This window comes from Myotis daubentonii, chromosome 8 (genome assembly GCF_963259705.1).
Source record: "Myotis daubentonii chromosome 8, mMyoDau2.1, whole genome shotgun sequence".
NCBI classification, from domain to species: Eukaryota; Metazoa; Chordata; class Mammalia; order Chiroptera; family Vespertilionidae; genus Myotis; species Myotis daubentonii.
This window is the reverse complement of record NC_081847.1, coordinates 30731112-30757976: the sequence shown is the minus strand read 5'-3', so window position 1 is coordinate 30757976 and position 26865 is coordinate 30731112. Positions and strand designations below refer to the sequence as shown.

General features: G+C 49.6%; 1 protein-coding gene across 1 annotated transcript; it reads left to right on the top strand.

The window, feature by feature from the left end:
• The first annotated feature begins 6947 nt into the window (after positions 1–6947).
• On the top strand, positions 6948–21688 carry MAVS (mitochondrial antiviral signaling protein). The gene is made up of 7 exons (XM_059705637.1): positions 6948–7310; positions 11754–11931; positions 13727–13901; positions 15364–15536; positions 16270–16426; positions 18609–19099; positions 20156–21688. The coding sequence occupies exons 2-7, from the start codon at positions 11815–11817 to the stop codon at positions 20609–20611; spliced, it is 1569 nt and encodes a 522-aa protein (XP_059561620.1). The 5' UTR covers positions 6948–7310; positions 11754–11814; the 3' UTR covers positions 20612–21688.
• The last annotated feature ends 5177 nt before the right edge of the window (positions 21689–26865 follow it).

The window sequence follows — 26865 nt, the reverse complement described above, 5'->3', positions numbered from 1 at the left end:
TTTGTCAAAGGTTACGTGGGAAGGGGTTTCAGATGCCATCTTGGATTTTTCTGGCGCTTACCAGTGTTTTTTTTTAATCTTCACTCAAGGATATGCTTTGATTGAGAGAGAGAGAGAGAGAGAGAGAGAGAGAGAAGAGAAACATCAATGCGGTGTATGGGACGACGCTCAAACCAACTGAGCCATCTGGCCAAGGCACAAACTGGTTTCTTCGTTGTGGTCCTTGGGTTCCTCATCTGGTTCTAGGCTGCAGGCTTAGCTATCTTCTCTTGATGAGTTCAGTCTCCTTGTGTGAGAGGATATGTCGGGGAGAATACAAGAAAGTTAATGGAAGTTTAAAGATTAATAATGTGGCACAACCCAGTGACAATTTCACCCTCCATTTCCGTGAATTGAATTAATGCATATCCGTTCCTCTGAGTAAATGCCTTTCTGTGTGGCCCTGAGCTGGGTGTCTGAGCCTTCATGGTTAGGGTGCCCCCAAGAGGCCTCTTGGGAGGTCTCTACCTCTTGTCTGCCGCAACACCTCTGTCTCCTTATGTGCCTCCTTTGAGGGTAGCTATTGATTGAGGATTAAAAAAAGAACAACAACCCCCCCCCAAAAAAAAACACCCCCAAAAAACAAAACAAAACATTGTTCTGGCCTCTAGATTTTACCAGACAGCCCAAAGAGTCACTGGCCTGAATCAGGCAGGTTAAGCACCACACTCATCTAAGGAAACAGAACACCCCCATGTGTGAAAACCCTCCTCTTCCAGCCTGTAGAGGCTCTTCTGCGGGTGAGTCCCCCACGTGGACACCCTGAAAGGGAGCTAGCCAGGAGATGTACACACAGCTTCCTCAGTGCTTTTTATTGCCTCCTTTTTAATGCAACGTTCACCAGACATCTGGGGAAAGCGAAACTAAATTAAAAAACAATAAAAATGGTTTCAGAGGAAAACCATGCAGGGGACATGAGAGAATTATTTCTAAAAAGGGGTGGTAAAAAAATAAATAAAAATTAAAAAGGGTGTGTGGGGGCTCTCTAATTACTATTCTCAGTAATTAGATCCAGGAAGATATCACTCCCATAAAGCAAAGAGAGGAACAGCAGAGAATAAGAACGAATTCTCAGAAAATAACAGTGTTATTGCTTACATTAAAAATCAGCCCATCCGGTGTGGCTCAGTGTTTGAGTGTTGACCTATGAACCAGATGGTCACGGTTTGATTCCCGGTCAGGGCACATATCCGGGTGGCGGACTCGATCCCCAGTAGGGCGTGCAGGAGTCAGCCAATTAATTGTTCCTCCCTCATTGATGCTTCTATCTTTCTATGCCTCTTCCTTCCTCTCTAAAAACCCATAAAACATATATATTTTTTTAAAAGCCAACTGATACAGCTGGCGCCCTCTCCTTCCCCACAGGGTGCTTTCCTATCTTTTGCAGAGGCCGGAAAGGAAAAAAACTACATTTCCAAGACTCCTTTGCAGCTAGAGTTATGACTATAAACCAAGGTCTGACAATTAGGTGCCCCATCAGAGGTTTGGGGGTTAGAGACCATCTTCTGCTGACAGCAAAGACACAAAGATGTGAGGCTCTAGAGCCAGTTTCAGCAGCCAGACTCAGTATTCCTGTATCAACCAGATGTTGAGACAGAGCTCTGTGGAGCCGGGGGTGGCAGCAGTGTCCCCCTCACTTCTGACCACGGTTTTACGGTGATGTGCTCTCAAAGTCAGTTACTGCGATAGCAGCCTCCTGACTCCGGCTGCTCCAGCCCCCTCACAATTTTGCAACCAACTAACTTCCTATATTAAATTCCTTCCTGTGAAAAAAACTGGCTATGTCAAGTGCTGGTGAAGAAGAGGCGTGGACTATAGCACCTTGAACCATCAATAAATATACTGCTGGTGGGACTGTAAAGTGGTACAAACACTTCACAGAAGTGTTTGAAAGCTTCTAATAAAGCTAAATATGCCCTACCCTATTGTCCAGCACTTTTTAAATAAGTGTGTAACTCCACAAAAAGACATATCTGAATGTTCATACAGTTTTATTCCTAATAGCCTGAACCTGGAAAAGCCCAAATAGTTCATTAAAATATAGAATGCCTGACTGGTTTGGCTCAGTGGATGGAGCGTCAGCCTGCGGACTAAAGGGTCCCGGGTTCGATTCAGGTCAAGGGCATGTACCTTGGTTGTGGGCACATCCCCAGTAGGGGGTGTGCAGGAGGCAGCTGATAGATGTTTCTCTCTCATCGATGTTTCTGACTCTCTATCTCTATCCCTTCCTCTCTGTAAAAAATCAATAAAATATATTTTTTAAAAAAATTAAAAATATATATAGAATGAATAAACACATTGTGATATATTCATATAATGGACTATGACTCAGCATGAAAGCAAACTCCTGATAACATGCAACAACATACATGGATGTCAAAAACATGTTGAGTGAAAGATGCCAGACACAAAATAGTATATATTATCTGATTCCATTTATATTAAATTCAAGGACAGGTCAAACTAAACTGTGGTGATGAAATCAGAATAATGATTGGGGGTGGAGATTAATAAACAAGGATTACAAGGGACATTTCTGGGGAGATGGAAATATTCCAGATCTTGATCAAAGCGCTGGTCACACAGGTATTTACTTGGATAAAAATTAATCAAATTGCACATTTAACATTGATGTATTTCATGGAATGTAAATTATGCATCATGTAAAAAAAACTCTTCCGTGCACATAATACCTAGAGTGGTTTCTGTTTTCTTCACTGAGCTCCAGATCCTGGGGGAAGGTCCCTAAGACAAGAAACAGCAAAGAAGGGCCGACAGCAGGCAGGGCACCAGCAGTGTGGTAGGAAGCTGGGGCCATGGAGGAATGTGGCCAGGGAAACGTCTGCCTTGGAGGAAGCCTGGATTTTTGGAATTCTGATATCTAACTTCAAAGGCATGTCCTGCTCGTGCACTCCTTTCCGTTTCCCACCAGCCCCCATTTAAATGTCTGTTGCCAAGCAACTATGCCAGTGGTTCTCAGGAATGAATAGCTTGATGGCAGCTCCTGAGGGGCTGATGAGGAGGCCATGCTGACCACAGGGGCTGGACAGCTCTGGAGGAGCTGGATGCAGCAGGGACTGACCCATGAGCTGACATGGCCCAAGCCCCCGCTTCTCCTGAGACCACTGAGATAGGGCTCCTACCAGAGACCCTGTCATATCCTAGATCATGACTTGAGCCATCTCATGTGGCTTGTCAAGGCCAGGGGCACTGAAGCCAGAGGAAAAGAAAATACTAGAAGAAAAGACACCAGAGCATCACTAGCAGTTTTATCTGGGTGGTGGCATTTTGAGTACAGATTTTGATTTTCTTCACCCAACATGTCTGTTTTCCCTTATATGAACTATATGAGCATATGTCAATTTCCCCCCAGATTTATTGAGTACATATATTTTACTAACATCTGTACTAAAACTAACAGATGAAAATATAAAAGTTTAAAGAACAACAGCTTAGAAACTTACATGAAATGAGATTGTAAAGATAGGGATCATATTTTGTTTTTCAGTTTTGAAGAGTTCCCCGAAGGGACTCGGACATGAGAACATGTCCCTTTTTGGGCCCTCTGGCACTATCTTTGGGCCTGACTTTGTTGCCTAGAGGAAATGTGAGCTGGTGGTTGCCGAGTCATCACATGGGAGCCACATGAGCCACAGCCTTCCTTGGGGCACTGGCCTGCAGACATGGCCACCTGCCTGGGAATGAGCTTTCCTGGGGAGGAGGGCTCCAAGGCCCTCATTGGGGGAGCGTATAGATCACTCTGTGGATTCGCCCTTCCAGTAATAAATGGGCAATAATCAGTGAATTCTACTCATGTAATAGGGTGGTATGCAATCAACAGTAAAAGATAATATAAATAGCCAGTTTTATTTGACCCAAACACTTGCCATTTTCTGTTTGTTTTAATAATAGCTATCTTAATGGTTGATATCTGCTATAAACTGAATGTTTATGTCTGCCCATCCTCCCCTCCCCTCCCCCTAATTTATATATTGAAATCTAATCCCCAATGTGATGGGATTTGGAGATTTGGAGGTGGGGTCTTTGGGATATGATTTGGTCCTAAGAGTGAAGCCTCCAGGAATGGAATTAGTACTTGCTCTTCTTTCTTTAAAAAAGCCGAATTTTTTTTAAGTTTTTTTTTTTTTTTAATGATTTTAGAGAGAGGAAGGGAGAGGGAGAGAGATATAGAAACACCAGTGATGAGAGAGAACCATTGATCGACTGCCTCCTATACACCCCTTACTGGGGATCAAGCCTGAAACCAAACCCAGGCATGTGGCCTGACCAGGAACTAAACGGAGACCTCCTGGTTCATGGGTAAACACTCAACTTCTGACCCACACTGGCTGGTTCTTCTTTTAAAGAACCCAGAAAGCCCCTTGGCTCCTGCCATGTGAGGGCACAGTGAGAAGACTATGCCTATGAACCAGGAACCGGACCCTTACCAGACACCAAATCTTGGACTTCCCGACTCCAGAACTGAGAAATAAATGTTCGCTGTTTAAGCCACCCAGTCTATGATATGTTTTATATATATAATTGATTTCAGAGAGGAAGGGAGAGGGGGAGAGAGAGATAGAAACATCAACGATGAGAGAGAATCATTGATCAGCTGCCTCCTGCACGCTCCCCCCAATGCCCATCCACCCCCACCCCCACCCCCCGCACCATCAAACCCGAAACCCAGGCATGTGCCTTTGACCGAAATCAGACCTGGAACCTTTCAGTCCATAGAATGATGCTCTATCCACTGAGCCAAACGGGCTGGGACGATGATATTTTTGTTATAACATCCCAAATGGAGTAAGTATCTCACAGTGTTTTTGAGGAAGCGTTCCTTTTCTTGTTTTGTTTTTTAATGTCCTGTGAGGTCCAGCAAAAACGGGTAATAAAAGAATTTGAAAGCAAGTCACCACACTCCCAACGCTCTTGCCTGCAAAGATTAGATACGAAGTCACTGGATTTGGGGTCCATAGCAGGCAGGAATAATTTTGGAACCAATCAACGTTCACCCTGTCTTGGCCAAACAAGGCAGAGCTGGCTTCATTACAGTTGAGTTTAGGTGTGATGTTAACATTTTGTAAATGCTGAATGTTGTAAAATGTACACAAAGTTACCAAGTAAAAGAATAAAATCTCATCTGAAAAGTGTTCAGGCATCTTCCTACGGTTCAGTTTGGGAGTACCGGCTTTAGAGACAGGTATGTACTCAGGCGTTTGCATGTGATCTTGGCCAAAACTTTTTTTTTTTTTAAATATATTTTATTGATATTTCTATAGAGAGGAAGGGAGAGGAATAGAGAGTTAGAAACATCGATGAGAGAGAAACATCGATCAGCCGCCTCCTGCACATCTCCTACTGGGGATGTGCCCGCAACCCAGGTACATGCCCTTGACCGGAATCGAACCTGGGACCCTTGAGTCCGCAGGCCGATGCTCTATCCACTGAGCCAAACCGGTTTCGGCTTGGCCAAAACTTTTAACCCCTCAGGTATCTGTCTTTTTTAGGTTGCAGCATAAAGTGTAATGATCTTAAGTGTACATATGGACAAGCCCATGTACCTAACACTCACATCAAGATACCCAGTATGTCCTTCCCACCAGAAGGCCCCCTTGTACGCCACCCTCAACATCCTCAGAGGTAACTAGTGATTTGATTCTTTTTTTAAATTTTCACCTGAGGACATGCTTAGAGAGAGGAAGGGAGAGCTAGAGGGAGAAACACTGATGTGAGAGAGAAACATCCATCCATCTGCAGGCCTCCCCACATGCCTGCTGGGGGGATGGGCCAGGCAACTGCCACCCCCACTCCCCTCTGCACAGGATGACCCTCCACCAACTGAGCCACTCCTGGTGGGCTGATTTCTATTTATGTGGATGAGTTTTCCCTGTTTTTGGACTTTACTTTGTGACTGGGGACAGAGAGCATGGCTTGGTTGGCCACAGTGCCCATTCATCCTGTGAGTCAGCCATGTTGTGTGTATCAATAGTTTGTTCTGTTTCTCTGTTGTATACTATTCCATGATGTGAGCACACCAGAGTTTGTCTCTCTCTCCATTCTCCTGCTGATGGATCCTCGGGTTGTTTCCAAACTTTGCCTATTGCAAATAAAGGCACTATGGCCTGGCTGGTGTGGCTCAGTGGTTGAAGTTCAACCTACAAACCGGGAGTTCATGATTCGATTCCTGGTCAGGACACATACCTGGATTTCGGGCTCCATCCCCAGTGTGGGGCGTACAGGAGGCAGCCGATCAATGATTCTCTCTCATCATTGACCTCTCCCTCCTCTCCCTCTCCCTCTCCCTTCCTCTCTGAAATCAATGAAAAGATATACATTTTTTTTAAGCCACTATGAACATTATCTATTGTGTATGATCTAGGTAGATGCATACCCAGGAGTGGTGATAGGTTGGCTTATGTTTATAAACTTTAGTAAGAACGGCCAAACACATCCCCAAATCTTTAAATTTCTCTTTAAAACAGAAAACTCCCCCACACCATTCTATCTCGTTATTGTGAAAGATTTAATGGGCTCTAAGATAATGGATTTTAAGCCTGTACCTGGAACACAGTAGGCGCTCAAAAGTGCTGGCTTCTGCCCAGCAAGTGTCCTCTGCCCCATTAGAGGAAGGACACGGCGGCTGGCAAGCACTGCGGGGAGGTACCCACGGGGACCAAGAAACCTTTCCCACACCCAGGGTGCCAGGCGAGCCAACCCTGGCGCTCATGCCCTGCGCCTGGAACCTGCCTCCCGGGGCCCAGCATGCGCGGTCTCCTGGCCGGGCTCTCGCATCCATGTAAACTTTGCGAGTCACCGGACACTTACCAGCACTAACCAGGCCCTGGGCGTCCAAAAGCGAACGACCTAATCCCCTCACCCCTTAATCTCCGCGGGAAGAGGGGGTGCTTCGCGCAGGAAGCGTGGGAACGAACTGGCCTCGGACCACCGGGTGGGCCGCCCACTCGGTTTCTAGCCAGACCCGGGACTTGCCCTGAAAGGTGCACGAGACGGACAAGGAGAGAAAACAACCTGCTCCTTAGAGCCCCAGCAAGAACCTAGGTCGGTCGGTCGGTCGGCCCGGAGCGCGGGCCCAGCGGATCCAAGCCCCAAGCCGAGGCCCAGTGCCCGCTGCCGCCGCCCAGCTGCCCCCGCGAGCCCGGCGCAGTCCCGCCCCTGTCGCCTGGCAGTGGCCCCGCCTCCCGCCCGCGGGGAGAGTTCCGGCTGGAGGCGGCGGCGGTCGGCAGGTCGCCGGGTGGTGGCTCCCGGAGGTAAGGTCCGGTGGGGTCCGGACGCACGGACGCCTTTCCGAGAGGTTTCCCGCGGAGGCAGGAGCCGAGTTGGCCTCGGGGGCCGCCGGGTCGCACCGGGTCTGGGGCGCGCGGGGTCGGGGTCGGGGTCGGGGACGGAGCGCGCGGGGCTCGGGGCAGCGGGGGCTCCACGCGCCGCCTCCAGCACCGGGGCGTCGGGAGGTGGGTGGCGCGGGGCGCGCGGGGGAGTTGGGGCCGGAGGGAGACGGCTCCGGCTGCTGCGCTCCAGGCGCCCGCAGGCTCAGGGTGACCCCCGGGCGGGGCCTGCTCCGGATTTACCGACGCGAGTTACCGCCCTCGTAGTAACTTGACAGTTTTCGGGGTGACACCTCCTGGAAGAGCGAGCCTCCCGCCCCCGTGAGCTTGGGTCTGGCCCAGGAATCCGGGCATCGGAGCCGAGGCGGGGCGGCTCACCCCTCCCGGCGAGGGGACATTTCTGCAGCGCGCTCAGCCCCAGGGCGGTGGGGTCGGACACCGGAAACCATCAAGATGTACCAGGAAAACATCGAGAAAAAAAGCAAAAGCAAAAAAACCCCATAAGACAAAACACCCAAAAACAGCGTTCTCCGGGTAGATGCAGTGGAGCCTCAAAGACATCTGGAAGGAGAGTCAGCGACCTGAGAACCGAGCTGCGGACTAAATGTTGCATCCTCCCCGGCGCACCGCACCTAGCGACCCCCCCCACACACACACACCCCCCGGCGGTGACCTTGGCCCCTCCCTGAAATTGAAGACGGGGACTGTGAGCCTCACTCGCTGCAGGGCCTCTATCCCTGCAGGGTGTACGGTGAACGCAGTGAGGCAGCAAGTCCTAGGTTCAAATCTGTCAGGGCCGCTGGTCAAATGTGCAATTTGACATCACTTCTTTTTTTATTTTTATTTATTTATTTTTAAATATATTTTATTGATTTTTTTTACAGAGAGGAAGGGAGAGAGACAGAGAGTTAGAAACATCGATGAGAGAGAAACATCGATCAGCTGCCTCCTGCACATCTCCCAATGGGGATGTGCCCGAAACCCAGGTACATGCCCTTGACCGGAATCGAACCTGGGACCTTTCAGTCCGCAGGCGGACGCTCTATCCACTGAGCCAAACCGGTTTCGCCTTGACATCACTTCTTACATGGCATTGTGGCGAGGATTAAATGAAAGATATTTAGGATATGCCTGCCTGTAGTGGGCCCTCAATAAATGTGAATACATAAGGACTTTGTTTCTTTTTTTTCTTTTTTTGCTTAATTTCTTATTTGGAATATTTGGGAATGAACACAGAGCTATGCTTAAGATCTCAAATATTTTGTTAGAAGTTCTTTTAAAAATGTTTCTCTACACTTACTCTTTTCTTTATGATTTACCCTTTATATTTAGGACTTTAATTTGTTTGGAGTTTTCTGTTATCCATTGTGTAAAATTAGGATCTGATATTATTTTCTCATAGAAAGCTAGTTTTATGAATAATGCCTTCTAAACAAGTTAATCACTATTTAGTGACACTTTTATCATGAATGTCTGATTCTTGTACAGTTCTCTTCTTATCTGTACTATTCAGCTCCTGCCTCCACGGGAAACCTCTGGTAATCACCATACTGTTGTCTGTGTCTGTGAGGTGTTTTGTCTCCCCCCCCCCCTGCAATGTCTTTGGTCTCTGTTCTTGCTTCAGTATGAGTCTTTTTAAAAATATATATATATATTTGTATTGATTTCAGAGAGGAAGGGAGAGGGAGAGAGAGAAACATGAATGATGAGAATCATTGATTGGCTGCCTCCTGCACTCCCCCTACTGGAGATCCAGCCCACAACGTCGGCATGTGCCCTGGACCGGAATCCAACCCAGGACCCTTCAGTCCGCAGGCCGAGACTCTAGTCATTGAGCCACACCAGCCAGGGACAATATTAGTCTTTTTGATGTTTAAAAATTATTCTGGCTTTATTCCATAACCCTTTATTTTTTCTTCTTTATTGAATTTATTGGGGTGGTATTGATGAATAAAACTATATAGGTTTCAGGTGCATAATACTCTGATACATCATCTGTATATTGTATTGTGTGTTCACCACCCAAGTCAAGTCTCCTTCCATCACCATTTATTCCTCCTATACTTTCCTCTATCTCCCCTTGCCACTACCTCCCCCCCCTCCCCTCTCTCCCCCCTTCCCTCTGGTAATCACTGTGTTCTGTGTCTGTGTCTGTGTCTGTGAGGTGGTTTTTTTTTCTCCTTTTTGCTTAATCCCTTCACCTTTTTCACCCAGCTCCACATCCCCTGCCCCTCTCACAGCTGTCAGTATATTTGGACTTCCTTTCTTTTTAGTGGAACCATACATATAAACCCATGCCCCCCAAACTCTGAGTCTTAAGGGCTGAGGCTACAATGCAGAAGAATGTATCACCTGACCCCTGGTACCTCTCTGGATGCCATGGAGGGAAGGAGAAAAGGGTCTGTTAACTCCCACGGAGTTGTTCGTTGCTCATCTCTTGAAGTCTCCGAGGACCCCTGCCCCACCTCCGTGATCCTCTTGACCTCTTTCATTAGCACTTGCCCCACCAGGAATCTACCACCTGGTTGGCAAAGCAAGTCATGCAATGTGAGGTGGTGAGGCCCATAGACGACTGCTGTCCTGTTTCCTGTGTGAGAGACTGGTGGCCTCAGCAGCTTTTGAACACTCTCTGCTGTGCAGCACTGTCTCCTAGTGGCCTCACTCAAGCCTGGCCTTCTCCTCGGCCCCTTCCCTCCCTGAAAACCCATCTGGACATCCAATAGCATCTCAAGCTTCACTTGTTCAAAATAGAGCTCGGGAAACCCTGACACTGCTCCTATCCCTCATATCCCTGGCTGGCTTAGTGCACCATCCATCCACCCAGCGCCCAAGAAGTCATCCTGATTCTTCTCTCTCTCACCTCCCAAGTCCACAAAACACCAGGAATCCAGCCATCTCTTGCCACCTCCATGGTTACCATCCTAGCCATACCCATCATCTGTTGTCCCCTGCTGTGACTTGTCTCCTTGCTTCCATCCTGGCCCCTGCACAGTCCAAGGTCCTCACAACCGCCAGAGAGGTCTTTAACATAAACCAAGTGCTCGCCCTTCCCTGCTCAGAACCCTCCAGTGGCTCCCTGTTTCACTCCACATAAAGCCCAGCATTTTTCCTATAACGCTATATACACGCGGCCCTCCTCGACCTTGACCTCTGCCCCTCCCCTAGCTTTCTAAACCTGGACTGCCTGGACCTGCTTTCTCTTCTTCAAACATGCCACGCTCGTTCCCCCATTAGGACTTCTCACTTGCTGTGCCTTCGGTCAGAAATACCAATCTCACAGCCAGGAAGGAACTCAGCTCAAATGTGGCCAATTCCGAAAGGCTTCTCGGACCGTCCCAGTTCCAGCGGCGTACCCTTCCGCATCGGCTCTGTCTCAGTGCCCTGCTTTATGTCTCTGTAACTTTACTACCACCCGGGATTCTTATTTATATGTGTGCTTATGGATTTGTTATCTGTCCCACAACATAAAATATAAATTGGATGATGGTAGAGAAATGCATTCCCTGCATTTCTCCCCAGGGGGAGGCAAATAAGAAACGATCAAACGAATGCATCTATAATTGCAAATTGTGTTATGTGCTACATAAGGGACTGGCAGTAATTGCTTGTATCTGAGACCCTTGTCTTTGAGACCTCAAGCTTACAAGGCAGAACTACTGTGTTATCAGAACAAGCTCTCTGAGCCATATAGGGGTGAGGATAGGCCTGGAAAAGACTGGTAACTTGCCCCAGGTCAACAGTGAGTTCAGGGAAGTGGAACTCAGCCTTCTACCCTAAGAACATGTTATGTAGCAAGCTGTAAATGGTAGGCCTGCAGTCATGTTCTGGAAAGAACCTCACCCTTTGCTCTTCCACTAACTAGCGAGCCCCCTTCTTTTCTTAATACTTAATTTTCTTTACCTTTCAAGTAGGATGGGTCCTATTATTATCATGTTGGGCTGCTGCTTCATTTTTTCTCAGCGCACTTCAAAGAAGCAGCACGTCTAGTTGTCAGCAGCTAGGGGCACACGCAGACTTGAGCATTGACCTATGAACCAGGAGATCATGGTTCGATTCCAGGTCAGGGGACATGCCTGCTGTCAGCAGCTAGGGACACACACAGACTTGGGGACAATGGCAAGGAACCAGACCCTTCCCCACACTGACCAACTTGCAGGGCAGAGAGGGACCCTCGATCTTCTGGCTCTGAGGTTTGTGGTCATCAATTTGTTTTTAAGCAAATTCCTTGAGGGCCTCTGAGACTCGGGCAACAATAAAATAGGGTGATTAAAGAGAAAAGGCCAGAACTGCAGTGCTGAGAAAGAAAGAATTGCCTTTTTCCAACCCCGCTGGCACGCCTGCTGTCATGTGTGGTCTGTTTTCTTCCAGTCTTTTCCCTCGCTCTCAGTCCCATCAAGTTAGAGCCCTCGTCCTGCAGAGCTAGAGAGTGATGACGTTTGCCGAGGAGAAGACTTTCGAGTACATCCGCCGCAATTACCGCAAGTTTCACCATATTCCTGTTCTGGAGATTCTGCCTTACTTGTCTTGCCTCACAACCAGTGACCAGGTGAGCAGCAGTCAGACCGGAGGCGCAGGGGGAGGCGGGGCAGGGTTGTGGAATTCAGAGCCTCACCCAAGCCAGAGCCAACTCCTTCCTTCCCTATTGTCTAACCCACTTCCTGTCCTGCCTCTTTTCTAACTTTCAGAATGAAGTGTGGTTCAGGGTGGCCTTTCCAACTTTCCTGGGCTCCCTCTGGTGTCGTGTTGGTGCAGTGCTCAACAATACGGCAGTGGCTGCCTGAAATTTCTGGGTTCTGGGCCCCACACAAATGTTTGTGGGTTTTTTAAAATGATAGACACATACTTCCTTTTTAAAAAAAAAATATTTTTTTTATTGATTTCAGAGAGGGAGAGAGATAGAAACATTATTGATTAGAGAGAATCATGAATTGGCCGCCTCCTGCATGGCCCCTAGTGGGGATCGAGCCCACAACCCAGGCATGTGCCCTTAATGGGAATCGAACCCAGGACCCTTCAGTCCGCAGGCTGACGCTCTATCCACTGAGCCAAACCCGGCCAGGGCCCCACATAAACTTTTATCAGAACCATCTTGTTTAAAAAAGATATTTTTATTGATTTCAGGGATAAAGGGAGAGGGAGAGATAGAACCATCAGTGATGAGAGAGAATCATTGATTGGCGGCCTCCTGTACGCCCCCTACTGGGGATGGAGCCCACAACCCAGGCATGTGCCCTGACCTGGAATTGAACCGTGATCTCCTGGTTCATAGGTCAATGCTCAAACCACTGAGCAACAACTGTGCATTTTTGTCTCTGCTATCTGGTTGCTTGTTTTTATGTGGGAATTTAGGTGGATTTAAAGCTCTGCAGCTCCTGCTTCATCTCAGAATCTCCCCAGTTCCTCCCCTTCCCTGGTCCTTATTATTGGCCTCCTCTCTTTTCCGTTATGCCCTTCGTCATCTGCAGTTTCCTACACACCTTTCCCTCCTTTGCTAATCTAAACCCTTTTGCTGTACAGCAGTGGTTCTCAACCTTGGCTGCCCATTAGAATCACCAGGGAATCTTTTTAAAATTCTGATTTCTGGGCCTCATCCTCCGGAAATTCTGTTTCTTGTTACTAATGTTGTGGCCCCACCCCATAAGAAAGAAACAGCGCCGGAACCGGTTTGGCTCAGTGGATAGAGTGTCGGCCTTCGAACTGAAGGGTCTCTCTCGGGTTCGATTCCAGTCAAGGGCATGTACCTGGGTTTCGGGCACATCCCCAGTGGGGGGTGTGCAGGAAGCAGCTGAATGATGTTTCTTTCTCATCGATGTTTCTAACTCTCTATCCCTCTCCCTTCCTCTCTGTAAAAAATCAATAAAATATATTTTTTAAAAAAAAGAAACAGAATTTCCGGAGGATGAGGCCCAGAAATCAGGATTTTAAAAAGATTCCCAGGTGATTCTAATGTGCAGCCAAGGTTGAGAACCACTACCATAGAGGCTGTATAAACAAACCCCAGGCTTTGGCATCAGACTCACCGGGTTCAGATCCTGCCTCGCTGCCTTACTTCTGCAAAGCCTCTGCTTCCTCGTCAGCAGAGTAGGAATAATTGCATTAAATAAGATAATTCATGCAAAGCCCTGAGCTAGAGAACCCAGGACACGGTAAGAGCCGCTTTCCTGATAGCTGCCTTTAAACTTGAACTCAAACCCTAACTTTGCCCTGGGCTCTGACCCAGTGTCAGATGGCGGCCTCCCTCTTGTGGCTGCTTGGGGCCCCTCTCTGCAGCTGTCCCCTCTGGAGTGGGAAAAGGGCCAGGGCCACCTGGCTTGAGCAGGGCCATGGGCTGTGTCTTCCAGGACCTACTGCGGGCCCACCTCTATCAAAAGGGGAACCGGAACACCATTTGGGATCTCTTCAACAGCCTTCAGCGGCGCAGTGGCTGGGTGGAGTCCCTCATCTGGGCACTGAGGGCCTGTGAGCTGGCTGCTCTTGCTGACGAAGTGGACCGCGTCTATCAGAGCAACCTGCCTCGTAAGCCCCTACCCTGGCCCTGCTCTTGGAGCCCCTGTCTGTTCCCCTGCCCTCCACTCTCCCTGTCCCCTCACTCCTGCACCTCCTCCCTTCCTCTGTCACCCTCCCTCCCATCACTCTGGGGCAGTAGACAAACCTGGGTTTAGGTCCCAGCCAAGCTACTTAGCTGTGTCCCTTTGGCCAGGTCTCTTAATTTTCTGAACCTCAGTCTTCTCTGTAAAACAGGGCTAATGGCAACATGTACCGCATGGGCCTGTGGTGGATACCCTGGGATGTCAGCATGTGGGGTGCGTAGGGGGGCTGGGCACCTCCCTGTGCTCCGCAAATGGAGCCTCCTCTCATTTTTGTGGCTGTGATGTTTGCCTCCCACCCATTCTCACTTTCTCCTGGCTCCTCTCCCTCACTTCACCTTCTCTCTCCCCACTCTTCTCCCTTTCCTTCCCTTTACTGTCTCCTTTTTCTCCATCATCTCTTTCCCTACATCTCTTCTCTTCCCTTAGAGCCTTCTAGGTTCCCCACCCAGTTACCCCTGAGCTCCCCTCAATACCCCCTGTCAGGTCAAACGCCCCTAGGGTAGTGGTCGGCAAACTGCGGCTCGCGAGCCACATGCAGCTCTCTGCCCCTTGAGTCTGGCTCTTCCACAAAATACCGACTTCTGCGCATGGGCCACGAAGTTTCAATCGCACTGTACGTGCGCGCCCGCACGTGTTATTTCGTGGAAGAGCCACACTCAAGGGGCCAAAGAGCCGCATGTGGCTCGCGAGCCGCGGTTTGCCGACCACGGCCCTAGGGCATTTTGTGAGGTCAGGGTCTGAGGGACTGAAACAGGAGAAAAGGCAAGCTAGCCCTATTTATATTTCAGCCTAGAGACCATTCTGAGGCCCTGCCTAGATGTATAGCCTTACAATTCCATGCTGTTTGTCTTCTATCATTTTTCTCTACCTTCTGTCCCTCCCTCCCTTCCTTCCAAACCTGTCTCTTTATTTGTGGAGATTAACAGTGATTCCTGCGCACACACCACCATGGTGGGGCCGCGGGTAGGTGATGGGGGCAAAGGAGAGGGGCTGAAGAGGAAGCAGCATCAGGTAGGGGGTCAGTTGGTGGTGACAGCCACCCCCAGGAGGAGAAAGCCACTGGGTCCCAGAGTGCCTGGGCCAGCGAAGCCGTGACTGCTGACCAGCCTGGGTGGTGTGAGGCCAGGGAGACACCCCACATTCTCCCCTTCTGTCTTGCTCCACCTTCCTCTCCTCGTCCTCCCCAACCCCTGCCTCCTTCCCACTTCTGCCTCCCTCTCAGTGAAGCTTGTCTCCTCTGAGGAGTGCCAGCCATATCAGGACAGCGTTGGAGCTGTGGGGGTTTCGACAGCCATGGCTCTGGGGGTCCAAGAGCACCTCTCCTGTGACTGCTTAGTGCTTAGGAACACCCCTCATTCCCCCTTGACATCACTATGTCTGTCCTCCAGTGAGCCAGAGACGCCCCCCAGCCCCACCGCAGCCGCCGTCAGTTCCTGCTGAGACACCAGGGCCCTCCACACCCGCTGTGGCCCCCAGTGCCTCTCACAATAGCTACAGAGACGAGGAGCCAAGTTACCCCATGCCTGTCCAGGACACCCAGTCGCCAGCGTCCCCGGGAGAGGTATGTCCTCACGATCTGCCTTCTGCCCCCTGCTTTTGTGTTGCCATCTGCCTACTTCTGCTCACCCCGCCTTCCAGAAGCCCTCTCCTACACCCCACAAATCGTGCCTAATCTCTGCTCAGAACCCCAGGGCTCCCCTAATGGGATCTGCCCCAGACCAGCTCCCAGACTGTTGGCCACGGCTTCACTCTGTGGCAGCCCCATCCTCTCATCAGCCAGCTGTGTGGTCACAGTTTGAGGTCTTTGCAATGGTGCATGTGAGATGTTGAGAGACTAGGGGCTGACCAGATGAGGGAGCGTAAGGTGGTAGGAGGTGACGGGGTAGCGGGTGGATGGTGGCGCTGTAATTATTGCCAATAAAGTGAAGTTTGGGGGAAAGAAGGCTGATTCTATTGGGATAGGATGAATGGGCAGTGGGTGTCCTGGAGACACCACACTGGATTTGAAGCCCAAGAAAGGGGTCTGTGCAGTGGCCTCACAGAGCGGGACCTTTCTACAAGACCAGAGGGATAGATAGGGACTCCCCGGGGACGGGGTGTGTGTTTTCTGTGAGGTGGGTTCAGAGTCAGCTGTGGAGAGGGTCTGGCTGTAACTGAAGCCACAGCAGTGGCTTCCTTGTTTCCTGTGCTCCGTGGCGTGGGCTGAGGCCTCTAGGAGCTGCCCCCAAGCATAAGCTATCCTTTGCCAGCTCCTGGGAGAAGCAGCTGCCTTATTCACATTTTGCCTCTTGCAGAATTCAAAGAAGTCCCCACAGACAGACAGCTCTGAGGCTGACCTGAGGAGGCCCAGTGGCCCCCAGGAGCCCTCCTCTGACATGGCGTCCCTCAGTCCCCTGACCTCCAGTGGGCCTCAGGAGCAGGAAAAAGAACTGGGCAATACCCACATAACAGGTACGTATAGAATCTGGAGGCGGGGGCCTCTCTGATCTCTAAGTGAGGGTGAGGGTTAGAGTTGCCCCTCTGGCTTTCTTAGACAAGAGGCAAGGGTGGGAATGAAGGGAGTTTACCCCAGGGAGAAACCCAATTCCTTAGAGGGTGTATTGGTTAGCATTTTCTGTATAACAAACAGTCCCGCAGAACCTAATAGCTTAAAATTTGACCATTTATTTCATTCATGATTCTGTGGGTCAGCAATTTGGGCTGGTACAACTGGTTCAGATCTTGGCTGAACTCCCTCTTGTGTACACACTAGCGTACACATAAGCTCTGCTTGTAGCTGTTGTCTGGGGCACCTTGGTTCTCTTCCGTGAGTCTCATCCTCCAGCAAAAAGCCCATTTTATGGCAGCTGAGCAGAGTTCTGAGAAAGAGAGGGCTCTTGGGGCACAGGCTCAAAACTGGCATGGTGTTCCTCGTGCCACATTGTATGGGCCAAAGCAAGTCATAGGCCAGCCCAGAGTCAAGGAGTAGGGAACATTCCATCCTTAGATGATAGGACTGACAATCACATTTCAGAGGGCATGGATACAGGTAGGAGAAGAGACTTGGGGCTACTTCTGCACTCTACCAAAGGGACTGTGTAGGGATCTGCCAGTACCTTGAGGACAGTGCAGAAGGGGGAGTACAGGGCTAGGGCTGCTGTTGGCAGGGGAGCACTTAGGCACTGCCTGCCCTAAAATGGCCTCAAGCTCCCAGAAAATCATTAAAATTTCTCAGCCCCCAGCAGAAGTATGGTCTTCATCAGCCAAAGGCCTGAATCCCTACACCAGACCTCAGTATTCCCCCTTAGGTATGTAGAGCTGTCCACTCTGACCCTCCAGGCTGGCGTCTCTCTGCGCCACTATTTCCCAAGCTGTGTTCCACATGACACCGGTGCCCGGCCAGCCCTCGGTGCCCCCGGACAGCCACAAGGCACATGAGCAGTTAAAGGCTCAGAGAAGCCATCTTAGTGGCCCTATACTTCTGCCACCTCATACCCTGCCCCAGGCACCCATTTGCTTTTTGCAATGTCAGCTTGCCATGCAATACCTTTCAGGAAATGCTGCTGTGGACCAGAGAGAGGCAAAGGGCACTTCGATTTCATTCGTGTGTGGACAGGTTCCACAGGATTCCGTGGTGTTATATCTGGGGTGGTGGGCACATCAGAAGCACCCCTGGCCCTTGTCAGCTGTAGGGTGTGGAGTGTGCATTCTCAGTTCCATAGAAAATCCTGACATAACTGCCCTATGGACCATCACCCCCTGTTCCCTCTGCTTCCCCCAGGGCAGGCCCTCCTTCCAGGGGTGGCTTTGTGCCTGCACACTCCCCCCCCCCCCCCCCACACACACACACACGCGCACACATCGAGCCCTTAGGCCTCCTAAGAGATTTGCACGCATTGGGGGTTGGCTGGGCCTCTGGGACCACGTGACTGGTATGAGCTCTGCTTGAGCCATCCTGCTGCCCTGGTCCAGGATTGTCCTGCTGGGGTGAGGCAGGGAGAAAGGATGGCAATGGGAAGAACATCTAGGATCCCACCAGGCTAGGAAGGAGATGGAAAAGGCAGACACTGGAGGAAAGGGGGTGTGTCCCAGGCAGGAGGAGCAGAAGCAGAGCAGATAATTAATGATATTCAAGCTCCTAGAGCAGTGATGGCGAACCTATGACACGCGTGTCAGAGGTGACACTCGAACTCATTTTTTTGGTTGATTTTTCTTTGTTAAATGGCATTTAAATATATAAAATAAATACCAAAAATATACATCTTTGTTTTACTATGATTGCAAATATCAAAAAATTTCTATATGTGACACGGCACCAGAGTTAAGTTAGGGTTTTTCAAAATGCTGACACGCCGAGCTCAAAAGGTTTGCCATAACTGTGCTAGAGGCTGTTGGAGAGACGGACCATTTCATTCTCGTGAGAGAACAGACTCAGTGCTATAGGTCAAGGACTGAGGGTAGACAGGACCAAGGATGTGTCCGTAGCTGTCGGGCCTTCAGGCCTGGGAGCAGTGACCAAAGGGACTGGGTAGGACGTTGGGAAGCCTTGATGCCATAGAGATGGTGTGAGCTGGGGCAGAGGGACCCTTTTCCAGCTCTTTGATCCCAGCCCTCCTGTGGGTTTGTGTTTCCTCTTTTGTCTTACCACCTGCAGACATGGTCTCCAGCATTACATCATCCCATGGGCCTGTGTCTCCAACTGTCTCCTTCCAGCCCCTGGCCCGTTCTACCCCCAGGGCAAGCCGCTTGCCAGTGTCAGCTCCGTCTACTGGCACCTTCTCCTCCTCTGCAGGGGGTGCTAGTGATCAGGCTGAAACTACCACCTGCTCCAGTGGAGTAGCGGTACCCACCAACTCTGTGACCACCAGCACAGCACCTTCCGAGGTGCCCCACCACTCAGCACTTACCAGCACAGTGCCTTCCAAGTTGCCCACCAGCTCAAAGACCCCTGGTATAATGTCCTCTAATGTGCCCACCAGTCTAACACCTTCCAAGTTGCCTATCAGTTCAACACCTGCTGGCACAGTGTCACCCAAGGTACCTACTGGCTTGGTGCCTGACCACAGGACGCCCACGAGCTCGGTGTCCAGCAAGGTGCCTGCCAACACAGCACCCACCATCAGGAGTAGCAGCAGACCCTTGGAGGTGAGTCCTCACCCCTCCAAGCAGTGACCCAGGCCCCTTCCATAGCCCTGTTCTTGGACCCTTACCAGTCTCCATTCTGGTTCAGAGCCTCTTTTTGAGGGTATAGGCACAGCTGAGAGGTAGGCTCATCCAGACCCCCACACCATGTCCTTTAAAGCAGCGGTCACCAACCAGTGGTCCGCAGACCACTGGTGGTCCATGAGATCCGAAAGGTTGGCGACCGCTGGTTTAAGAAAACTTTAAGGAAACCTTTGCAGCAGCGGTCACGAACCGGTGGTCCGCAGACCACTGGGGGTCCATGAGGTTCGAAAGGTTGGCGACTGCTGCTTTAGAGTAATACCCATCATTAGAGCTCTTAAGTGTGGATACCTCAGGAGAGTCGGACAAGGTGGGCCACCCCCACTGGTCACATGCATTAATCCATTTAGATCTCACAGCTCCCTGGTAAGCTTAGTAATTCAGTTTTGCAGAAGAGGAAGCAGTGAGAGAGCGCGGAATGGCCTGTCTGCCTCGACACTTTGCTCTGCCCCTCCATGACCCAGGTTTTACAGACAGCAGTCCCATCCCATCCAGCCTGGGCAGCGGCTCTGACCCAGCAGCCCCCACAGCTGCCTCTTGGAGCCTGCACATATCACCCTACTGCTGCTATCTGCCCAGAGGAACCAAGCCCATGTGGCCGGCCACTCCACGGTCCTCAGGCCCAGGCTGAATGTTGGTTCAGGATGGGGCCATACACACCAAGGGCTCCCAGGGGTGGGGTTGGATTCACAGGCAAGCCAGTGAGTAGGGACAGGGCTGCCCTGGAAGAAGTCACCACTGCAGGCCTGGGTCGCCTCCCCCTAACTGCTTTCCTAAACTATTGGTGGGTTGACTTCCTCAGAGGTTGACCTCATGGGTATCATGGGCTGGGAATTATAAGGTTGGGGTGCTAGTTCATGCCCTGGCCTAGGAATGGGGCCGTCCAACCTGCCTTGCCATCCCCAGGCCCTTCCATCCTCTCTCTCTCTCTCTCTCTCTCTCTCTCTCTCTCTCTCTCTCTCTCTCTCTTTTTAACAGGAGACGCCAGTGTCTCCAGCGCCCACAAGTGCCACTGCTAGAGGCAGCTCACCCTCTGCAGACAGCCGCTCCAGCAGCTGGGGCTCAGGGCTGGAGCTGAGCAAGCCAGGCGTGCTGTCTTCCCAGATAGACAGCCAGCCATTCTCCGGCTGCTCTGCGGACCTTGCCATCAGCTACAGCAACAACACAGACTCAGGACCTGACAACACTCCAGAGGAGAATGAGTACATGTCAGGGGACATCCTTAGAATCCATGTAGCTGAGGGTCCCAGCGCTGACCTCCTGGCAGGCAGTCCTGGGCTGCACGCTGCCTCCCAGCTCAAGGAAAAGAAGGAATTGCTGTGTGATGGGAAGGCTCAGAGGGCTCCATGGCGTGGCGTGGCTGCTGCCGGGGCAGGGGTGCTCCTGGCCACAGTCCTAGTAGTTGTGCTGTACCGGCGGCGCCTACACCAGTGAAGCCCTCTGCCCTTCCCACCATGCATCTGCTCTGTTCCCATTTATACATCTGTCCTGAGGCATGCAGCCAGTCCCACTCTCCTTGTCCCTTCCTTGGGCCTGGCAGAGGCTGGGTCAGAGGGGGCTGCAGCCCTCGGGGGAGGCTGTGCCATTGCTGACTGAATCCTGGGAGGCAGCATTTCTGTCCAGCTGGTGCATTCTGCAGCTTCCTTACCATCCTTGGCTTTCTGGGCGCAGGCATATGTCCTGTGCCCTCCAGACCTGCCGCCCAGCAGTCTGGGTTGTCGCCTTTGTCCTCTGGAGGAGGTTCCTCTGTCCACGCCTTATCTATGTTTGCCATGGACCAGGAGGTGCTGCTGAAGAATGCAAAGGGTTGGCCAACCCTAACGCCCATCCTGCCCTGGTCCCCGGCAGCTAACGGGTGTCCAGGGAGAGATCCACAGGACCTCGCTCCTGAGGCCATTGCCTTGAGAGCAATGAGAGAACCCTGGAGCTGCTTCTGTCCCCTGCCCCTTGTGTTCTCTGCCCATGCCAGGAAAGGGCGGGGAGGAGCCTGGAGGATCCTATAGACCCCTGGGAAGGCCCCTTTCCAGTCTTCTCACCCCCTTCTCAGCTTCCCCTTCCTCCCGGTCCCCATCCCCATGCAGGTTGGGGAGGGGCCCCCTTTGGGGCAGACTCAGGCTGAAGTTTGGATTTCAGCTTCACCCCTTCCTGGGCTGTGTGGCTTGGGCAAATAGATGATCAAACTGCTCTGGTCTTGCTCTCCCTCATGGACTGTGAATATCATGGTTCATCCTTCACTGGGTTCTAATGAGATTGAAGCATACAGGTGTTTGTTAAGTGCCTGGCCCAGAGCAGGTGGCCACTAACTGCTTCTCCCACCTCTCCCCTGCCCACTCTGATAGAGACGAGGGCATGAGAGGCAGAGTGCCCCGTGGGTAGGAGTAGCCTAGGCCTGAATCCCGCTCTGCCGCTCACTCACTCTGTGCTCTTGGGCAAGGTGTTAACCTCTGTGCCTGTTTTCTTAGCTGTGAAAGAGGGATGAATAGTAAAAATAAATAAATAAGTATATGTATATATATTTCTCCTAGTGTTGTTGTGAGGATTAAATGCGTTTATATGAATCTTAGAATGGTTCCTGGCATTTACTAAGGTTGGGAAACATGTCATCATTCAAATTGGAAGGGCTGGAGCACCTGGCTACAGCTTTAGAGGCAGACTCAAACCCTACTGCCTCATCCCCAACCCTCTTTAAAAATTTTTTTTTATTGATTTCAGAGAGGAAAGGGAGAGGGAGAGAGAGAAACATCAATAATGAGAGAGAATCATTGATCAGCTACTTCCTGCATGCCCCCTACTGGGGATTGAGCCTGAAACCCAGGCATATGCTCTGACCAGGAATCAAACTGGGACCTCCTGATTCATAGGTCAACACTCAACCACTGAGCAACACCGGCCAGGCCCCTCTTGGTTTCTTGGTCTCTGTGGGTGGCATCCAGTTCAGAGTGTGAATAGTACTGGATCTCTGTCTTAGGAGGAGGGGACCAAAGTGTCTTCTTTCATTGATAAGCACCTGGGAGGTGACAGTGGATGGGTGTGTCCGGTGGCACCTTGCCCCTTTGCACCAGGGGCTTCCTCTAGGCTCAGACAGCCCTTCCAGCAGGCAGAAGTTCCCATGCCGAGCCAGGTTCACACTCCACAGCACGGCGCCTGCTCTCACAGGAGTCTCCTAGGAATGGAGCCTCAGGCCTTGAGGTCCTTGCTTTCCACCAATGCACTATCTTAAAGTTGATGGCCAAGGACAACCCTCTTCCATCCGTCCCAGGAAAGTGGTGTCTAGGGTTCCTGGTCTAACCTGTGCTGGAAGTGATAACTCTCCACAGACCAAAATTACATATGCCTCTTGGCTCACCTTTCTGCTCTTTTCCATGTAGCCCACGGCCACAAAGTTCACACCTGGTGTTGGGCATGGTCACTCAGCATTACTCATTCCTGCTGCTGCTACTGTTAACAGCAGTAATGAAAAGGGCTACCACTTAACCCTACACTTCACTGTGTGCCAGGCACTGGGCTTAAGCACTTGACATATATTGACCCCTTTAATCCTCACAATGACCCTATTAAAGGGGTACCATTATGACCCAATCTATAGCTAGTTTGCAAGACTGGGAGGGGAAACTCTGGCCTCTGAGCCCCAGAGCTAGATATTCTCCATGCCCATGACCCATAGTTTGGAGCCAGGAACCCCATTTAGAGAGAGTTCATATCAACACATCCCTGCCCAGTGTGCCAAGTTCTGCCACCTGCTATAATAGTGTAATAACATACAATGTGTAATGAATATAGTCTCAGAGATGTTGTAACAATATGACTATAATCATCATGTGTTTAGGTTCAGTGGCCTGAGGCAGTGTCAGGTAGGGTAAGCCTAAAATGCCAGTCCTCTGGAAGCCAATTTGGTTTAACAGACATTGTTTTGTTTTTGTTTTTTTAAATATATTTCTTTATTGATTTCAGAGAGAAAAGGAGAAGGAGAGAGAGATAGAAACATCAATGATGAGAGAGAATCATTGATCGGCTGCCTCCTGCACACCCCCTATTGGGGATGGAGCCCACACCCAGGCATGTGCCCTTGGCCAGAATCCAACCTGGGACCCTTCAGTCGGCAGGCTGATGCGCTATCCACTGGTGGTGGGGGCGAGGCAGAGGTGGTTAGGGACGATCAGGCCAGGAGGGGAGGACAGTTGGGGGGGGAGCAGGCCAGCAGGAAGGGCCAGTTGAGGGCAAGCAGGCTGGCAGGGGGGGCAGTTGGGGGTGAGCAGGCCAGCGGGGGCAGGCAGTTGGGATGAGCAGGCTGGCAGGCAGAGTGGTTAGGGGTGATCAAGCAGGCAGGCAGGTGAGTGATTAGGAGCCAGTGGTCCCCTGAAGGGTCCCAGATTGGAGATGGTACAGGCTGGGCTGAGGGACACCCCCTCATGCACAGATTTTGTGCACTGGGCCACTAGTCCATTATAAAGTTCTTCATCACCTTTTTACCTACTGGTTTTAGCAGCTATTTGTGATACTGCTTAATGATGATTCAGCCATTATTTCATTAGGGGCTGCAAAATTGTGACATTCTAATCTTATTGTCTCTTTTGCACTTAATAACTGTAATTCTCTTATAACAAAGAACCTTCCTTAATCAACTCCTTGGTACCCTGAAGTACAACTTGTATAGAAAGGCAAGATTGATTATTTAATTGACCAGTTTTCAGAATAAGTTGGTTTCCTATCAGCCTCTAGAGCAGTGGTTCTCAACCTTGGCTGCACATTAGAATCACCTGGGAATCTTTTTAAAATCCTGATTTCTGGGCCTCACCCTCTGGAAATTCTGTTTCTTTGTTCCTAATGTGGCCCCACCCCATAACAAAGAAACAGAATTTCCAGAGGATGAGGCCCAGAAATCAGGATTTTAAAAAGATTCCCAGGTGATTCTAATGTGCAGCCAAGGTTGAGAACCACTGCTCTAGAGGCAACTAATGAATTATTTTCTTTTTAGTATTAGTATGAACTCATGCATTTTGTGATGAATTTCAATCCACTGGAATCACTCTTCTCTTTGATATTCAAATTGTCCCACATTTGGCCCTAACCGGTTTGGCTCAGTGGATAGAGCATTGGCCTGCGGACTGAAGGGTCCCAGGTTCAATTCCGGTCAAGGGCATGTACCTTGGTTGTGGGCACATCCCCAGTAGGGGGTGTGCAGGAGGCAGCTGAACGGTGTTCCTCTCTCATCGATGTTTCTAACTCTCTATTCCTCTCCCTTCCTCTCTGTAAAAAAAAAAAAAAAAAAAAAAAAAAAAAATCAATAAAATAAAAAAATTGTCCCACATTTGGCCAGTAGAAGCCATCCAGATTGACTCCTCAGTCACTTAACAAGACTCTACTAGTCTTAAATAGCTTCCTTTGTCTGTGGTATGACAAGAGTTTCCAACCTCAACTCTTGAAACTTCCTGCCTGGATGTTGAGTCAGCCATTTCTTCAGGCAGTAATTGTTCCTTTCAGTGAGAAGTGGTATTTAAAGGCCGCTAGGAGTGCTCATTGCTATTGTGTTGTTCATTGTTCCAGGTTCTTTTGATGGGTAGAACTAGAAAATACATTTTTAAAGAGAAAACTATATTATGACTTTATATTAATATTTTCCATTCATTTTTAAATTTTTTTCTTTATTGATTAAGGTATTACATATGTGTCCTTATCACCCCATTAACTCCCCTACCCCCCACTCATGCCCTCACCCCCCTGGTGTCTGTGTCCATTGGTTAGGCTTATATGTCCATTCATTTTTAAGGTTACAGAGTTTGGGGTGGTTGTCTGTTTGGTTTGGTTTGGTTTGGTTAATCCTCACCTTAAGATATTTTTTTCAATGATTTTTGTAGAGAGTGGGAGGGAGGGGAGAGAGAGACACATCAATTGGTTGCCTACTCATGCACTGGGGCAAGAGATCAAACCTGCAAACCAGGTATATACCCTTGACTGGGAATCAAACCCAACAGACCCTTCGGCCCCAGGCCGACGCTCTAACCATTGAACAACTGGCCAGGGCATGTTACATTGTTTTTACTTAATTTATTTGATGTTATATTTGTCTTTTATCTTACCTGAAAATCTGAGTTTTTAAAAAAGTGTTTTATTTCAGGGTAAGAGAGAGATCCATTTGTTGTTCCACTCATTTATGCATTCAGTGGTTAATTCTTGTGTTCTTGTATGTGCCCTGACTGGGGATTGAACCTGCAACCTGATGTATCAGAACCGTCCCTAACCAACTGAGCTGCCTGGCCAGGGTGAAAATCTAAGTTCTTAAAAATGTTCACTACTTTTTTGCTTTATCATTAAATATATAGATATTAGTTTCAGAATAAAAATGCCAATATTATTTCCAACAATGTGATTACTAAATACTGTTTAAGATTTCTTTGTAGTTCTTTTTGCACAAGGGATGAAAAATCAAATTGCTTGCTTTAAAGTTGTTTGAGCCCTAACCGGTTTGGCTCAGTGGATAGATTGTCGGCCTGCGGATTCAAGGGTCCCAGGTTCCATTCTGGTCAAGGGCATGTACCTTGCCTGCGGGCACATCCCCAGTGGGGGGCGTGCAGGAGGCAGCTGATCGATGTTTCTCGCTCATCGATGTTTCTAACTCTCTATCCCTCTCCCTTCCTCTCTAAAAAAATCAATAAAATATATTTTAAAAAATAAATAAAGTTGTTTGAATTCCCCTTGTGTAGCTCAGCCATCAACTCAATATGAAATCAAATCCTTATTTTTTCCATTTTGATTCCATTTTTAAGGAAATATGTTTACTTAATTTTGTTATATGGTTATATAAAACAGTAACATGGTCCCAGTCGATAAAACAAGGTATATCCAGAGAAGTATAGCTTCTACCCTTGAACTCTTCACTCTGTTTCCTGCAAAAGAGTATCACTGGACTTTCAATTCTAAGGACATCGTGATAGCAAGTGGAAAAAGGAGTAATTCTTTTAGCAATTGCCAGTTTCTCTCTTTCCAAATTCCTTTGGGTAGGCCTCCAGCAAGAAGCTGATTTCCAGCTGTTCGTTATAATGAAAGGAGTTTTCTTTCTTCCTATGTTACGTACAAGAGAATTGATTAAATAGAAGACAGCACTGATTACTGGGAAATCAGCCATTCAGATGGCCAGGCAATGGCTCCTAGGGGTAGGGGAGGAGGCAGCACTGCAGTGTCCATCTGTGCCAAGGACACTCAAAGGGCTTTGGAAGAGGGAGGATTTGACATCACCTGGTCCAGCCTCATGGTTTCTGGGTTCAAGAAGGTAAAGGATGCAGGAGTTGGACCCAGAACCAGAACCCAGGGCTTCCTCCCCTTCTTCACCTTTCCCATCCCCTCCCGTCTTCCTCTACCCACTTCTACCCTTTTTGCCACCCCTGCCTTATCTGTACCTTTTTCAGTATGTATATTTTACTTTAATAAAAAGGTGTGACCCTGGCTGGTTTTTCTCAGTGGTTAGAGCATCAGCCCTCCGACCCAAGGGTCTCGGGTTCTATTTCAGTCGAAGGGCACCTTACCTGGGTGCAGGTTTGATCCCTGGCCCCATGTGAGAAGCAACCAACTGAAACTAACTGATGTGTCTCTCACATCAATGTTTCTTCCTCCCTCTCGCCCTCTCTCTCCCTCTCTCCATCCCCACCCCCACTCTCTCTCTAAAAAAAAAAAAAAAAAAAAAAAAAAGGAAA